General features: G+C 38.7%; 1 protein-coding gene across 4 annotated transcripts in view; it reads left to right on the forward strand.

Moving 5' to 3' along the window:
* The window catches only part of CD2AP (CD2 associated protein), a 133,467-nt gene extending 126,506 nt beyond the window's left edge, over window positions 1–6,961 (forward strand). For all 4 annotated transcript variants that reach the window (XM_073905063.1, XM_073905064.1, XM_025890562.2 and 1 more), the window contains one exon: window positions 3,964–6,961. Coding sequence is in view for 3 of the 4 variants with exons in the window: in XM_073905064.1 (XP_073761165.1) it covers window positions 3,964–4,005 (42 nt within the window). In the remaining variant the exon portion in view is untranslated. The remainder of the gene's footprint in view (window positions 1–3,963) is intronic.
* Window positions 6,962–18,666: the final 11,705 nt, after the last annotated feature.

Here is an 18,666-nt window from a genome sequence, read left to right on the forward strand (position 1 = left end):
GAGTGTGTAGTTTTAGATCTTTTGCATTCTTGCTTTCTTGAACTATTTCTCTTTTTTTTCCACAGTTAAACTTTTTTCTTTTTAATTCTTTTTTTCTGCCTGGAGGCAAGGGTGGTGGGGGTGAGGGTGGTAATGGGATGGCTATAGATTTGTTGACTTGATTTCTCACTGAGCATTTACTTCATAACTATGAAGTCATCATCTTCACTCTGCTGATGACTACAATTTCACTTATTTTCCTTAATTTTTTTTCCATCTGCTCCATCCATGCTTCCTTTGGTCTTCATTTGTATTCTTATTTTCTGCATATTTCAGAGAAAGTGTACTCTGCCTTTTTTCAGAGTCTCTTCCCATTTGGTACTTAAGTATTTCATGTGCCTCCCTGTTTTTACCTTGCCTTATTGCTTACCCTATTGTTAGCATTGTGAAACAGAAAGAACATGGGACTTGGTAAAAACAAAACAAAACAACAACAACCAAAGAAAACCTTGAGCCCCTCTTCTGACTTACACTGGTGACTTTCAGCTCTAAACTATGTGTCAGTTAGGCTTGGCACCTCCTGTACGTTATCTCAGTGGACACACATAACAACTTGTAAGGATTATTGTTCCTATTCTAAGGATGAGGAAACTAGGGTTTAGAGTGATTAAATCAGCAGTTGGGCTGAAATTTTTAACAGAAACAGCCAGACTTATTGAAACTTTGCTCTCAGGGATTAAGTTATACTGTTTGAACTTGAGGAAGTCACTTAGCTGCCTTTTAGTTTTAGTTGTTGAGATAATATATGTGAAGGTCTTTGGTAAATTATCAAAACTCCATTTTCACTCCTCATCTGACGTATCCCTTTTATTGTTACTTTCCCTTTTTCCATGAAAATACTCAATTTTTCCCCTTTAAAAAAACCAAAGTCCTCTTTCAGGTCCAGCTGCCCTCTTAATCTGTAGTTTTCACTTTTCATTTGCTGCAAAACAACCAAAAAAAAGTGTACGTTTGTGGTCTCTAATTCTTCACCTTTAATTCACTCAACAACTCTTAACGTTTTAGGTTTACTGAAGGCAACCAGTGTCTCCAGTTTCTACAGCATTTCACATTTTTTAATCTGTTGCCACTTTTTCTGCCCTGGTTTATGTGATCTATATTCTTTTGTTTCAGTCCACTTCTCAGCCCCCTCTTTTCTCTAAGTGAAATGTTGCTTCAGAGCTGCCCTTGGCCCTCCTCTCAGCATCTCCTCACTCTTTTCATACCTGTGCCCTCAAGCACTGTGATTAGCTTTCGTCCCTCTCCTATCTGAATCTGATTCTCTTTTCCCAGCTTCTGTCCTGTTTCCAGCTGCTCGTCTCCCTGGATGATCCGCCGTGATCTTAGAACTAGCATGTACCCTTTTATGTTTATCATCTTCCTTTCCTGCTTTTCCGATTTTCTCTTTCTGTTGATCATTTCATTGCCTTTCAAGTCTTACATAGTACTTCCGTTCTCGTTCCATTCACATTTAGGCCAGTTAGCTTTACTCCCTCACCTTATCTCCTTGTTCCTAGTATTTCCGTTCTTCTCCCATGCTCTTTATCTTCTCTTTAGCTATTTAAGTTTCTCTCATTCTTATCTCAAATTAATCTTCCTTTATTTAGTACTTTCAAGAACTTTCTGTTACTTGCTGAATAAAGTTCAGACTTCTCAACTTAGCATGTGAGGTCTTTCATGTCTTGGTCCTAGTTTATCTTTTCTTGCTTGCTGATCCTCAGTTGTCCCTCACAGTTAATTCGTCTGAATTTTTGCTCTTACTGTATTTTCTTGGACTTTCATTTCATCTTCTCATGCATAAGTTCTACAGATTCTCAAAGCTTACCTCCAGCAGTCACCCTCATTAAGTTAGTACCCATCTTCCTCTGATTTAAAAGTAATTTTGTCTTCTTCCAAATTCATGTCCTTTATTTTGAAAAGGTTAAATAATAATTTTCCATCTTATCACTGTGACATTATGGACTTACTTTGCCCATCTTCTAGACTGTAAGACTGTTTGAGGGTGTATCTGTCTGTTCCATCTTTGTCCATAGTCCTAGCAAAGTGCTGTACACATATTAGATAGCTAATTTTTGTCAAAGAATACATATTAAAAATGTCTTAAATTCCCAGAAATTCAGAAATTAAAAACAAGTTTCTTGATTTTTATTTGTTGTATTTCCTACATACACATATTCATATATGAAAATAAGGTGTTATAAGCAAGAGGAACTAATACAGTGTTAAATTTCTATATATGATTTAATTTGTCATAAAAATCATAAATGAATTATTTCATTTTTGAAGAATTTTATTTGATTCAATTTTTTAGCAAAATCAGCTGTTACTTAGACTCGCACTCATTTGCATTACAATTTTTTTTTTGCCTAATGGGGAAAGTTTGACCCTCGTATTTATAAGAGCACACCTAATAAGACAGAGTTTTAAGATCATACATTCAAAGGAGAAATTTTGTTCCCTAAAGATTAAAAGCAGTACTTTGAACTATGAAGTTAACATACAGTATTAAATTATACTGAGGAATGATAAAAGTACTAAAGATGAACAATGAACATAAAAGTGCTAGAAGAGGAACTCTAGCAGTAAAAATATTTGCTTGATATCTAAATTTATGTGACGGTCTATAAGGAGTATTACTGATTGAGTGCAGGGTTATTCTTTCTGTCCCCTACTCCTTTTTTCACCGGTGTTTTTTTTCCCCCCATTTTCTTTGCATCCTTGCTTGTTAAAATTGGTCTAGTTGGTTCATGTATCTTTGGAATAGAGATGATACTAGCACAACATGATGAAGATTGAAGGTATTTTGTCTCAATCCAGGCTGAAGACCAAGGCTTGTCCCAAAGTAGTGCTGTTAAAATATTTACCTAATAATCATATTAGTGGAAGATTAATATCAGGAAAGATCCTAGAATTAACAAACCATATTTGAATGGTTAGAATCCCTTAGGAAATTCTGAGCATACTGAAATTATACATTTTGACTGGCAAAGTGCTTATCATTTAATAATGAATTGTTTGTCAGAGGTTTGCTGTAGCAGGTATTACTTGTATGCAGCGCTGGGGACAGGGATGATGCTGTCAGGAGAAGGTAAGGCCTGAATGTTTCCGCATGCAGTGAACGGTCAGAGATCATCAAAACCTTTCATAATTGGGAAGAGTAAAAAACTGGCATTCAGAGCCTTAGACCCAGTCAGTGCAAGTTCTGTACCACTTGCTAGTGTGGACACTTGGCATGGTATTTAATCATGATTTGTAATGTATCAGAATTAAATAACCACAGTTATTGTGAACATATATTGAATTTTCCTAATTCTCTTAAGTTTCTTAAATTGTGAATTTCTGTTAAGTGAAGGATGTCTTCTGCCTAAAGGTGGAAATATTTCCAACACATTGACTGAATCTTAGATACATTCCTGGGTTTTAAAAAGAATTTAATCTAGAACATACTGTTTACAGATGAGGAAATTGAGACCAAATGAGGTTAAGGGATTTGCCAATTTCACTAGGTAGTAAGTGAAAAACATAGGACTAAACTGGTCTTTATTATGATCATTTTTCAGTTCTTTACTGCCACCCCCCCTTTGTTTAATTACAGGTACTTGTACGTTTCTTAATTTGGTTTCAAGGATTCTCTTGTTCTTTGGAGGGCTGATTTTATGACAGTATTTTTTTCGGATAATCCCATTCCTTAATATTGTTCTGGCTGAAACAACTGTAGTTGCTGTTTTGTGGTTGTCTCCTGCCATTTAGGAACTGTATTAGGAACTTGTGGTGTGTTCTTCTGTTAAACTTTTTCTTTATTGATCACACCATTGGAAATTGGATTTTAGAATGGAAATAGAAATCTGAAGTCTTAGCAAAGTATGATTGGATCTTAATGACATAGGATAAAATAATTTGACTAAAGATATTTTATTTATTGTCAACTTATGTTTTATATCTTAGGTGGAAATAGAGAAGCTGAAAAAAGCAGTCCTGTCTTCCTAAAATGGCATGGCCCCGTGTTCTTAAGGTTCCAGGGATTCAGAAGCAACACTATGAACTTCAACTGACTTGTTACTTAAAAATAACAAATGCTGTTGTCCTGATAAAGAAATATGAGTATTTGAACTATAATCTATAGAAAAGTAGGGAGAGGGTGGATTTTTTTTTTTATATATATTTTGTTTTGCCAATATGAAAAAAGAAAAGGCCTTATTTCTTATGTGCTGGAATTGCAAACTTTTTTTTTTTAGTTTGCTTGAAAATACTACTGAATCTGTATAAAAAGGAAAGAAAGTTCACAATAGTTTTTTTATTGAAACTTGTAGTATTATTTTTAAAGAGATCTATACTATAAATATGGTGATATCTTTACAAATAATCTGTAAAATATACTATTTGAGAGGGACAAATTAGCTTTATAGTAACTATAGCCACTACTTTTCCCATAATACATAAGGGATATAAACTTTGTATATATATATATTTTTTACTTTTAGCTTCTTACCCAGGATTACACTGTTGTGCCTGTTTGTTTGCAGTGCTGTTTATACTCTGGGTGATGAAATAGGAGTTTCCTAGCTATAAACCAGATTATTCACCCAAGCATATAGTAATAACTAATGAAACAATCAAAATAATTTCTTCAATTTTTAGAATATTTTATATTGCTTGCACTATAGGATTCATAAAAGGAATTTAGCTAAAATATATTGGATTGTTAACTATATTTGGGAAAATATGAGCTATATTTTAAATTCATTAGGTCGAGGAACTAAAAATGTCAATTTAACCCTTAACTTGTGCCTAGAAACTACAGCACATATAATATGCAAACACCAGCCTTATTGCTGTACTTTTCTGCTTATTTTACAGGCTCAGAGATTACTCATTTTGTGATCTTGTGATTGAGTTGTTCATACTCCTCCCTCTGATTTTTAATAATGGTAATATGAGGAGAACAAAACTCAGAACACTGAGAACTTCGGTGTGAGGTTTCATACTTTGACAAATTATCATCGTGTAAATACTCAGGTTTGACAATGTGTAGTTTACCTAAAAGGCCAAACTAACTGGTGGAGATATTTTAGGCTGTCATTTAGGTACCAGAGTGTTAGTATATCAAAACATAACAGTACAGCTTATTTAAAACCAAATACAGTTGACCATATTCAAAATGCATTTTCACAGGATGGATGAATTAGTAGTTTCTTAAGAGTCACTTATGAACAGTTGAACGTTTTAAAATGTTGTTTCTATAGATAACCTGTCTTAAAATATGTGGGTTTGTATTAAAAATAGAAAACTTGACTTTTCATTTATAAGAAAATTAGATTTTAAGCTTTATTATAGCAAAGACTTTCAGATTTTGAGTACCACCTATCATGCTTCCGTTTTGTGTTATTTTAAACGACCAAACCAGTTCTTTCCCTTTAAGTTTTAATCTTATATACTGAAATCTTATTAATGAAATTTTGCCATGTTGTCTCACATAAAAGAGAACTGAAGTAGAAAATAATAGAAATTCCAGGAATTACTTAATGTTAAATTCAGGAAACATGATTGTGCATTGAGTATGTACATTTTAACTCTTTAAAGTCCTTGGGCTTTTCTGATTAGGTCACTACTGAACGAAATTGTTTACTCCTATTCTAATATTTTTAAATGACTTGTTGAATGATTTCCTTCTTGCTAAAAAAATTAGATTTTTTAAATTTTATTATGTTATTTAGATTTTATTTTCTTTTAATTAATTGTCCTTAGGTAGAAATAAAAACATTGTATCCTAGAAATCATTCTCCAGCTTTCTGACTGGAACATCTATTAAGTGACCCCTCCTCACCCTGATAATGGGGTGAGGGAAGTTTCCAGCAGATTTCAGACTGTTCTTAGAGTTTTTCTTGGTCATTTTCTCACTAGTGCATAAAATGAAGGTGGTCATGAATACTGACATACATTTAAAGTATCTGCTTTGTATACTCCTCAGTCAGAATAGAAATTAAAGTACTGTGTCTCTATTAGAAAATTATTATGGCTCTATTTTTCTGCCCTTGATCAAAAAGTAAAGTTCTTAAAGCCAAACTCAAGGGAAGAATGATTACTTCAATCTAGCAATTTACCAGTATTTGCTCTTGATGTGGGAATTTTATTATTTTTATTCATAAAGTTCATATCACAAAATAGCCTTTATTTGGGGATAAATCATTGTTTTTTTCTATGAGCGAGTATAAATGACAGACTAGGGATGAACAGTGTAGAATCTGTCATTGCCAAATTATTAGTGAATGTATTTTTCAGGTCTGCTATTCTTTGAAACACATAATATTACTAATTTTCCTACTTGTATTTCAGTAGTGGAAGTATTTTGTGTGTGTGTGTGTGTGTGTGTGCTTGCTTGTGCAAGCTTTAGTGGTTGGTCTTACTATAAAGCTGTTACCTCTTTACAAAATTTAAGTCTGAAGATAGGAAGAGAATGGGGGTTCTCTTTTTTATGCTTTACTGTGATCACGGGGGCGGGGGGGGGGGGGGGAAGAAACCCAAGTGCTCTCTTGAGTTGTTGGTAAACATTTTGTGCTTGCATTTAAACTTGAAATGTATGAACAGAATAAGACAATCAGTTAAAATCAGAAATGAGAAGCGTTAAAAATTTAATGGCCTTGTTTTGCTGTAGCAATAAAATGACCAAGTGCAATGATTTGATTTAATAAAATCATCTTTTAAAAGTTGCTGCTATGAATATTTTTAGCCATAAAACTTTACCCTTGTTTTAGCCTGACTTGCCTTCAGTAACTATTATGTAATGCAGTTGGTGTTGTGGTATTCTAACATTCCAAAAAAATAAAAATAATATATATGTGGGGAAACTCAAAATAGTATACTTCACTGACTTGTTTACAGGTGCTGTAAAAAAGCATGCTTCTCCCTCAAAAAGAAAAACAATAAAGAATAGTATTGCCAGTTGTGTTGGTCTTTATTAATTTTTCATTAACATCAGCATATGTTTACTGCAGAGTATGATGAAAATTCTATTACTTTGAGTTTTCCAAATAAGAGAAACAATGTAAATAGTAAAATGAAAGCATTAAAAGTTCTAGACCTATGTGACTTTTACTGAACCTTTTTGAGTCTCTTTTCCCCCTGAAACTGTGAGATGATAATTTCTACCTCACAAGTTTATTGGGATAATTTGAAATGATTTATATAAAGTATGTTGCAGAATACTTGGCGTAGAGTGTTTTTTTTTTTTTTTTTTTTTTTAGTGGAAGCTTCTGTTCTCTTCTATGATGTAAATTAGATAAGATTTAAAAGAAAGGCATAGTAGTTTTTCTCCCCCTGTTTTTGAGTACAGCATCTCTTTTGGGGGAGATAGCTCCTTACATTAGCATTATATTCAAATAGAACTGCTACCATCTTAAAGATTCTGCCTCCCTGACCACCCAGTGATTGACCCAACGGAGAGTACTTTGCCCAAACTGAGTTCCTGACTTAGAGACTGAGATTGTAAAAATTTGGAAGAAAAAAAAAATTTTTTTTCTTTTTTTTTTTTTTGTTTGAAACAGCACTGATCTCAGCATGGGAGTGCTCTCAGTTAATAGTCTGTCATCTGGAAAAAGCTGATTGGGAAGAACAGATCTTTAAATAGAGCATAAAGAGATGGAAACAATCCAGAGAATTTTAAAACCGATTACAGTCATTCCTAAATCCCAGCTATCCATCCACTGCTTGGTTCCTTAAGCATAAACTTGCTCTTAAGTTTTTTGGGTTTCTGATCTCACAACTGGAAGCCCTGATAAAATAAAAAAAAAAAACAAAGAGTCCAGAAGACATCAAGACCCATGTACTCTTGCTGAAAATATGCCACATACACGACTGTAAGCTTCTTAGAAATCCACCGGAAGATTTGAATCCTAGAAAAGGAATGACACCAGTATGAAGTAATACAGAAAAAAAAAATGTGGCAAGTCATTTAAGTTAAAAATGTAGTTTGAAAATTCCTACATGCTTCTTACTGGCCTTGATAAACACTAGGCATAAATTAAGCCTGCCAGGCACAGGATGGTGAAGTTTGGATTATAGAATTTTATTTTTTATTTTTATTGGTGTGGGAAACAAAGGCAGAAGGAAATGTAGATAAAATTAAATGTCCTTATAACCTGCAGCCCATTGACAAATACTTGAGGCCGGCAGAGTATTATGTTCCTCCAGGAAGCTCCCAATTGTCTTAGTATTAATATCTTGCTAGAGGGAAAAAGAGCCTTGGTTTGACAACAGCAAGACCTCCAGTATCCTGTGAGTCTTCTTTAGCATAATGAAAATCCTTTTGACACTTCCCTTATCTTTACTTCCCCCACCCCCAAAGTATAAAATCAGTTGCTCCTCACAGTCCCAGGACCTCAGCTCCTTCCCCTCCCCGCGCTTTAGTAAAACCCTTTTTGTACCAAACGTGGCTCTAAAATCTTGGCCATCGACTCCAGAACCTCACCAACATTCCAAAACGACGTCATTGTTTTTTGGATTACAGAATTTTAATATTTGAAGGGACATTAAAGAGGTTGAACAGTCCGATCCCTGTGCGGATGGTTTTATATGAAAATACAATTTGCACGTTTAGTCTAATTCTAGGAAATAAAAGCAGATAGCAGTTTAACTCAAATGAATCTATTTGGCTTTATTACTTGCCAATTAAGATTTAGAGAGTAGACTGGGTGGGTCTTGGTGTTAAAATTTATTTCTGAATACTAAACATTGTTTTCATTTTGCCACTAAGACCTTTATTGTGACTATGCTTGTGTGTGTGTGTATGGAAAATAAATTTAGAAATAGGTATCAGTATTTTTTTGTATAGAGCCAGTAATCTTTTCTATCACAGAAGGTGTTGTGGTTTTCATTTTGCAACTATTGGGTGGTATTTTTTTCCTATCAGGTTACAAGTGTTTTTTATTAGCTACATTTCAGTTCCTAAAAAGTTGTGTGAATAAAGTTATTAAAAGTAAAACTCATTTTTAAACAGTGTACTGAGTAACTTAATTCTTCAGTAAAGAAAAATCACTTAACATTTCATAGTATATAGTGTATTTTTAGAACTGTTCCTAAAACATTAATTGAACAGAATGCAAATGCAATCTGATATGACAGAGTAATGACATTTTTACTCCTCATCTCCCTTGAAACTGACTAAAAACAAACAGGATGAAAAATAGATTTCGTAGATTAAAAGAGAGATGTAAAATAAAAACATTGCTCTCCGGGCGCCTGGATCACTCTCTGGGCGCCTGGGTGGCTGTCGATAAACATCTGCCTTTGGCTCAGGTCATGATCCCAGGGTCCTGGGTTGGAGCCCCACATTGGGCTCCCTGCTCAGCGGGAAGCCTGCTTCTCCCTCTCCCACTCCTGCTTGTGTTCCTGGTCTTGCTGTCTTTCTATCAAATAAACTCTTAAAAAAATAGCGCTCTCCAATAAGGAAACAACCACAATTTATAATAAAAAAATAACCTCCCAAATGCTTTGAGATTTGGAACAAAATGAGGGACAGCCTGAAGACTGACATAAGCCTCCCCAGACCTGTGTCAGATGCAGATTCCTCTGAAATGTTTATATGATCATCTTAGGCCCAAATCCTGTATGGCAGAATGGCAGGGGACATGGGACTGAAGGAGAAGCCACACTAACTATTAATTTGAAGGCTGAAAACCAAGGGGAGGGAGACATATTCTTAGGAAAGAAAACAGCTCTGATGAGAGCGTGTTTAAGTAACAGACGGAATTAAAGCTACGTTCCCTCCCTCATCGAACTCCTCCCTGAGCTAGTCAGCAAGTAACTGACACTGTTCAAAGGTGAGTAATCAGACGCAGTACACACAAGGACCTTTTCAGATGCTTGTGCTATATTCAAATGTGTAAAACATTGTCCTAAAACAAAGGCTTGATCCTGCAAATAGAAATCCCTGTGACACCCAGGCACCCCTAAGTGGTCAGTTTAATTACCCTAAGGTTAACAGGAAATTTATCTTTAAAAATAGGTATCATGTCAAATACTGAGCTAATGTATGCATTGTGCTTACCATGTTCCAAGCACTGTTGCAAGTAACATTTGTCTGTCATCTATCATGTAATAGGCACTATTGTTACCCTGCACCGATGAGGAAACAGGCTTGAGAGGCTAAGCAACTTGGCCAAGGCTGCTGGGCTAATAAGAGATGGAGCTAAACCCAGGCAGGTTTTGAAGCCTGTGTTCTTGATGGTATGCTAGCCCTACATAGGTAATGTATGGGAAAGAAGGAGCCTGAATTGGGAAATTCTATTCTTAGTTTTTTCAAGTCTTTGTAATCCTTTATATTATTTATTAAATGTTTCCATCAGTGAGGGAGACTAGATAATTTACAAAGTCCATTTTCAGCGATCTCATAGTCTGTTTAGATTTCTTTGTGATGCGGTCACATACAAGATTTTAAGGAACATTCTCTGTTTCTTTGCAAACGTTAAAGTGATTTTCATGGCTTTTCAGTCAAGGTGGGGAAAGAAAAGCCTTACTTGGCTCCCATAAAGAAATGACCACTAGATGGTAGTCAAATAAAGCTCAGCTGCTTTTGTGTGTCTTGAGTAAACCACAAGGCCTGTAGAAGCTGCAAATAAAATCTTTGGGCTCCAGCCCTTTGAATTCATGCAGAAGTAGGACACAAGCACCACACTTTCCTAGCCTAGCCACTTCTGCTGAGTTCCACATGATATAATGAAAAGAATTGAGGCCTTGGAATCCAAGAGATCTGGCTTTGAAAACTGGCTCTAAAAAATTAGTAGCTGTGTGAATTTGGCCTATCACTCAAATCTTATCTCTTCCCTGATATCTTAGGAGATTTTTAAAAAATTACTCTTACAACTTAAAGCCTTTCCCTCTTACCATACTCAGAGAAGAGAGAGAAAGGGGGCCCTGAGCGCTTTGTATTTGATTTTTCCCTGAGCAAACAATCTCATCACAACAACAGCAACCAAAACCATCTTTGTCCTGTTTGTTGATACCATGAAGCCTCCTCTGAACCCAGGCTGGGTTCTTCAGCTCTTCTCACACATGTGATCTGCTATTGTCCACCCTTGCTTCGCTGGGAGCTGCTTATGTTTCTCCATTTTGTCCTGCAATGTGTTCCTATATCAACCAGGCCAAAGACAACAAATCTCCTCCATGGGCACTTAGGAAACAAGCTCACAAAATAGCTTGTGCTGTGGGCTTCTTACGGAGATTCTGATTAAGCATCTCTTATTTTGCCACTCTGTCTTCTCCCCAAGGGCCTAGTCTAATTGCCACGGAGTTGGAGTCTGGCATGACCGTCCAGAGCAGGGAGTCGTTGGAGGGTCCATGGTGCTATGACTATACTTGAAAAAGCAAATCTATTTTCAGCTCAAATTCTAAGCCTAAATGACTTTTTAATTCCAAGAAAATGGAATTAAAGTGTCCGTATCATGGTGATGACAGGACTACAGGGCCACAGAAACAATAGTATCCCAGAAAGGGTAAGGTCATCAGGAAGACTATAGAGGTGGGACAGGTGTTGGGGGAGAACAGAATGAGATAACATCAGACGGCTCTTTCCATAACCAGTAGACTCACAGCCAGCCATCTGCAGGGCACTTCCCTGACTATCAGTTGGTCAATAAGCGCTCAAGGCTTAGACAGTTATTTTGAGCAAGTGACAGAACTAGAGATTATCTATGACTCTTAATAGTGATAAAGGTTTTGGAGTGTGACAAAAGCAATGAAGCACACGAAAGTATTCAGATGTAGAAAGAACCATTTCCTTAATCTCACCAAGACTATCACCTGTCCCGTGGCAGGAGGGAAGGAAATGAAGAATGAAAGAAAATAATGTATATTTATCTTAGTCCATTGCATATGTCCATGTATGTGTAATGTAAAAATGCTTTATGCTTATTTGATTTTATCTTGATCTGAAGCCCTTGTTCCCACTGATGGCAGGAAGAAAAGACAAAACCTCATTCAAAGGCAACAGTCTCATATGGTTTACATTATTATATGTATCTAAAGTAGCAGTTAAAGTTCTTCTCAAGCTGTTTCCCCTACTCAAGGGTCTTTGTTCTTAGTGTGGTGACTGTGTGCTGGGAAAGTAGATACATCTTGGCAGCAGGAGGAAGTGAGACCTCAGGTTTATGTGCTGTCCTTTGAGTCTTCGTTGGTCTCCCAGGGCAGTATCTTCCCTGATCCCATGTCCACTGAGGTGCTGTTCACCCCGACGAGTTTCTCATGGCATTGCACTGATAACACACTTGGTTCCTGCCCAAATCTCCAAGAACAGGGGCGCCTGGGTGGCTCAGTTGGTTAAGCGACTGCCTTCGGCTCGGGTCATGATCCCAGGGTCCTGGGATGGAGCCCCTGCATCAGGCTCCCTGCTCGGTGGGGTCTGCTTCTCCCTCTCCCGCTCCCCCTGCTTGTGTTGCCTCTCTCGCTGTCTCTCTCTCTCTCTCTATTAAATAAATAAAAAATCTTAAAAAAAGAAGTCTGATCGTAGCACTGCCTCATCTCATGTTGATTTTTCCAACAATTCTCGAAGCTACCCCCAACTAAGACCTCCACAGATTTCTGGGTAAAGTTACGCTCAGGCAGGGGAAGAGAGATGGTTATCCTAACACCTAGCTCATTACACTCTTATTTCCTTTGCTTTTACCATTTACTGCCTTGGTTCAACATTTAGCAACATGCCAGGCCCCTCATGAGACCCCTCTAGTCTGAAACTCCCCATGACATGTTAGTGGAAATGGGGCTTTCATCCCTCGTTCTTGGGTCTCCCCAAGTGTAGCTGTGTGTTCCTGAGGCCCTTGCTTCCCTCTGCCCTTTCCTTTCCAGACGAGTATAGACCTGAGAGGATACTTAACATCTCATGTCTTGCCCTGCTCACGTCCTCTCTTCGGGCCCCTCCTGTCCCAGAAGGAGGAGGGCTCTGTATTCATTTTCCATTGCTTCTGTGGTCACCACAAACTAGTGGCATAAACAACAGAAAGTATTATCTTACACACTGGAGATCAGAAGTCGCTGTGCCAAATCAAGGTGTTGGCCAAGTTCATTTCTGGAGGCTCTGGGGGAGAATTCTTTCCTTGCCCTCTCCAATTTCTAAAGGCTGCCTACGCTTCTTGAATTGGGACTCCCTTTCGCTGTCTTCAAAGCCAACAATGTTGGGGTGAGTCCTCACATTCCCTCTCTCCACCCTTTCGTATAGTCCCATCTTTCTGTGACCCTGACTCTCCCATCCCCTCCTTCTACCTTGAAGAGCCCTTGTGATGTTCCTATGTCCCAGCCCCATTCCCTTCTCTTTGGAGTATTGTTGGAAAGGCGCAGGGGAACAATTCAGTTCACAAGTGAGAGAAAGTACGTTTTTAAGCGGCGTATTTCAAAAAGTCATCCCCAGTTTGAGCAGTGACTTACTCATGGAATTCTGTCAGAATTGAGACTGCGGGGCGCTGTACAAATCCTTTGCATAATCCTCTGAGGTAAAACAACAACAACAACAAAAACAAAAACAAGAGAACAGAACAAAGAACCCTTTACATATTGTTTCATGTGTAATAGATAGCTGGACTGGTTGGACACTACCTTTCTAGAGACCCCCCCTCACCCCCAAGGAGTCCCCCTGGTAAAACCTCAGGACTCACGTGCCCCAAATGTGAAGTTCGAGGTAAGTGGAAACTTTCACAGTATTATCACTTTTAAAATTTTTGTTGCTTTTGCATTTTGTTTTAGACACTTTTTTCCTTTTTCCTTTACTTTATGGCATTTCCGCCGCTGGGGCTGCAGGTAAATGGGGGGGCGGCCCGCAGACGGAGAGGAGCGGCCCTGGAGCTGGCTGGGGGCCCGCCCCCGCACACCTGCGCTGTGGGCTGCCTGGGAGTCACGTGCTGCAGCGTGGTCCTGGGATTGCTTCAGGCCGAGCTGCGTCTTTCTGGGCGTTTTTCCCTCCTGCCCCTATGGAATATCCCTAGAACGCAGTGAGAGCGGACAGGGCTTCCTGCAGACTCTGTGATTTCTGGTGCGTTCTTGGCAACCACGCGCTTTGCAGGTGCAGGCTGAGACTTTGGTAACAGGTTCCTAGTATTGCTCCCCTGGCCGTTCCAACAGATGTGTAAACCTCTCATTCCCTGGATTAAAACCCTCAGAATACGAAGAGTTGCTTCTGTTTTCTGAAAACCTGACTGATGAAGGTTTTTGTTTTGCACTTTTCCCACAAATCCCACAAATCGCACAAATCCCACAAATGCGGTAACCAGAAGAGATAACAATTACAGATTTTTTTTAACAATGACAAATATTTTAAAAAATTAAAATTTGTCCATGTGGCATGGATATATACTGGATATTTTATTACTTGACATTTTATTAATTTTTTCACATCATTAAATATTCCTCAAAACATGAATTTACATGTGTAATATTCTATCATATAGACTATAAAATATATTTAATTGTTGAATTGTTGGACATTTACATAAATTTCTGTTTTTCACTATTTTAAGGCTGTGGTAAACCTTCTTTTACATGGATATTTGGATACATCTCATATCCTTACAATAAAGACCTAGAAGAGGCATTACCAGCTGAGTTAATGACATGAAGATGTTTAATGCTTTAAATATATGTAGCCAGAGTCCTTTACAAAAATTGTACCTATTTATACTCCCTACTTCTCTCTTCACAAGGCTTCCATCAGTCTGCAAGGGCTCCAAGTAGGCTGAGCCTCCATCCCGGGTTTACCCTGTGTATAAACTCTGTGGTAGCTATAGCAATAGGTAACATTAATACAAATCCATTAATACACACCCACAGTAAGGCAAGAAGAAAGTGAGACTAGAGAAGACCTGATGAGAGGGGCGCCTGGGTGGCTCGGTCAGTTTAGTGTCTGCCTTTGGCTCAGGTCATGATCTGGGGGTCCTGGGATCGAGTCCTGCATCAAGCCCCACATGGAGCCCCACACGGCCTCCCTGCTCACTGGAGAGTCTGCCTCTCCCTCTCCCTTTGCCCTTCTCTCCCCTGCTCATGCTCTTTTTCTCTCCCTCAAATAAATAAATAAAATCTTAAAAAAAAAAAGACCTAATGAGAAAATAATAGAGAGTAATAAGCTAATGCCCTGCTCTACTCAAACCCCCTTCTGACCTTGGTCATTGTCCCAGATGAGGCTTTTCCATTTCAGAAGAGTTTTCTCTTATGAAGATAAATTATTTATCATGAGGCGGTGAGTTCCTAAGGCTAATAGTCTGCTAGAAAACTTTCTTCTTCTAGACCTGGGTGAAGACAGATTAGATTCACGAGCTTTGATGCCTGATATTTAAAGCACATCCCAGCGTGATCTGTATTTACTTTTCTAGTTTTTTCTTCTGTTTTACTCATGCCCAAAAAGGCACATATGCTCTCAGCTATACTACAGCAGTACCAGTGATGGGAGAAGTAGTGATAGTAATGGTAGTAGGAGTGGTAGTAGAGATAGCTAATGCTTAAAAGGACTTACGATGTCCCAGGTACCCTTGGAAGGGATTTTAAATGGATTGACTCTGACAATCCTTTGAGGGAGGTAATATTATCAAATCCTGTATTTGGCTGCATGTAAACACACACACACACACACACACACACAACAAAACCACAGTACTGTCTAGTTTTTTCTCATAATGTCACAAATCAGGAGATAGTCAGCCCAGAACTTGTGTAAACTGCTCAAGGATGGTATCAAGAACCACAGCTTCTCCTATTTCTGTTCTGCCATCCTTAGCATGTGGCTTTCATTCTTGATTTTACAAAATAGGTATTGAATCTGAATCCCAGGTAGAAGGCGGGAATGCCTTCTTTCATGTGCCTGCTGAATCTGCTCCCCCGACTTCCCTTTCTTTTAATGGAAAAGAATAGGAACATTTCCAAAAGCTTCACCCAATGACTTCAACTAACTTCTCACTGACCAGAACTTGGTCACATACCCAGCTCTAGTCACGAGGGTCTGTTGCAATGCATGCATTTTAACAGAGCACATTGCAACTCTGAAGAAGATCAGACAGAGCTCGTTAATAAGGAAAACAGAGTACAAATATTGGGTGGACAAATAGTTTGCCACACCCCCATCTACAGATGAGCAAACTGTGGAAGGGAGAGGTGATAACTGGCCGAGTTTACATAGCTGGTTGGTGATGGAGGAGGCATAAAGGCGCCTTTTAGAGAACCAATCTCTGGTGCAGTAGGTCTATATGCTTTGAGAATCCCTCAATAGTTCTTTTGGCTCAGAAGGATGCACTCACACACATACATGATTTCCATACAGTTTTAAGGGTTTGATGTGCTTCTACAGCCTATTTTAATAGATACTATTTTAGGACCCCCTAGACACCTCTATGACACTAAATTGAATTAATAAGAACTAAACCTTTTTCTTATAAAAGGTTTTGCAAGACAGGATCTACAGACAATGCAAGGGGCAAAGGCTAGGTTACACGTCAGTATTTTTATTCACTACTGAGTAGTTTTTTCCTACTCTTACATGAGGAGATGAGAGTCAAGATCTGGCTTCTAACTTGGCCTTGTGTTCCCCATCTCAGGGACCTTAAGCAGATTTTATCACCTCTTTGGATCTGTGTCTTCAAATGAAAAACTAGAAACTTGAATTTTAAGGGCTGTTCAAACTCTACCATTATATACATTTAAAAAGTAGTATGTTTAGTGTTACCCCTTCTTGCCCTTGATGCCACCTGTATGAACTGTTGGTTGTGACTCCTCTTTAGAGTTACTCTTGTTTAATCTTAGGGAGGACTTCTATAGTCAACAAGTCAGCAGTGTTTACCCACAAGTCCAGCAACCCCTGAGAAGTCAGGGAAGCGGGTGCTTCTGGAAGCCTTCCCCTGAGACCCAAACCCACAGGATGCCAGGCAAGGACAGCAGCAACCACACTGAATGAAGGCACTGGGAGGTGCATCGGGAAGTGAACCAGAACTGGAGCCGCCAGTAAATATTAACACAGGAAATCAGCTGAAAGGACCGGTCCTTTAAAAAGGAAAACAAGGAGGTGGCTTGAGGTGAATGGATGAATACAATGGAAAGGAAACACGTTCCCCCTGGGACTCATTCACCATCACAGTTCCTTCCAGCAACCAGACTCTTCAAGTTAGCCAGCAATGGCTAATTTTGTGGTAGATGATAAGGCTGGAAAAGGAAGATAATAGGATCTCCTGCTGATCAAATTTGAGCCTAAAAGCCTCCTTAGTGATTAAGATGGGAAACGAGGTTATCAACCACGTAAACAGTGGAGTTGAAGAAAGGTGAGGGGTGGGCAATGAAGAGGGAATGCAAATTAAAATTGAGGGAGAGTTGTAGAACTTGACAGATAAGCTTTCCTGATGGCTGAGAATTCAAACCAACATACTTTCCTGTGTTAAACAATACTGGAACTGAACATTCTTTCCTGTCCCAGTGTGAAATACCACACGCACAAATAAGCAAAAATAGCTTAGGTACCTGCCCTTCAGGAAATATTTACCCCTGGAAGATAAGCTCTGAACCACATAGAACAGCTTATTATCGACTGAAGCAGCTTGTTCATCAAGACATGCTGGAGACCTCTGCTGTGCTGTTCCCATCCAGCCAAATCTTTATGTCGTAGACGGGCCAAACCCAACCAGTTCTCCAGTTTTCAAGGCCTGAAAACTCTATAAATATCTGACTTCCCTCTTCAGAAACCAACTCAGTCTGCCAAGGTGATGTTTCTTACTACATACAACAGGTCTAACGGACTCAGCTTTGTTTGATCAATAAATTGTTTGGGTAGTCATTTGGGCCATTGACCTGTCAAAAGGGAAGTGTTGTTCTTATGTATGACAAAAGTTTTATTGTATCATGTCAGAAATGAGGCCACTATATCATACCAAATAGCCTTTAAATTTTGCATATTGGGTTAAATGTCAAGGTTTCTTTGGCTCCTTCCAAGAAGGCCTTAGTAATCCTTGAATTCTTTTCACCCTTGGAAATCTGAAGAGTTCACAGAAACTGTATTTCCCATATCAGTCCTGTGGCAACTCTTACCCTCCTCCCTTCTGCCTCTTCCTCCACCCCCAGAAGGCAGAAGAAGGTGACCAGAGACTGATAGAATTCGAACCAATGTTCTTTCCAGGGTAAGTAATTGTGGGTATTAAATGAATTCACAACCAAACATTTACTGTATGTGTACACTCTGGTTTTCCTGTGGAAGGGAGGGGAGATAAGCAGACAACCTCCAAATAAATACATATGTAGATAATTATAACTTAGAATAAAGGAACTGAGAGAAACAAATGGTACAGTAATTCAGGATGATGAGGTAGGTGGGCAGATGGATGGGGGTCCCTGTTTAGAGAGAGAACAGTCCAAGAAGGCCTTTCTGAGAGTGATACTGGAGCTAAGACCCGAGAGAGGAGCAAGGCTGGACTGAGGTAAAACAGGAGAGGGGCCTAGGACCCAAGGTTTAAGGAGGGCTTCACTCTCAGTCAAGTGCAGGTTTGGCACTTCCCTGAGTGAGAGCCTCTTCAAGGTTTACTCCCAGGTGCTTCTCTTCCTTCATTTTAGTCTACTTGGCATGCTAGAGAGGAGAGACAGCCAGTCCCACAAAGAGTGTGTGTGTGTGCGTTGTGTGTGTTGAAGAAGACAGGGGGGCAAGGC

This window comes from Callorhinus ursinus, unplaced genomic scaffold, assembly GCF_003265705.2.
Source record: "Callorhinus ursinus isolate GAN/ISIS: 27379988/994484 unplaced genomic scaffold, GSC_fseal_2.0 scaffold22, whole genome shotgun sequence".
In the NCBI taxonomy this organism is placed as follows: domain Eukaryota; kingdom Metazoa; phylum Chordata; class Mammalia; order Carnivora; family Otariidae; genus Callorhinus; species Callorhinus ursinus.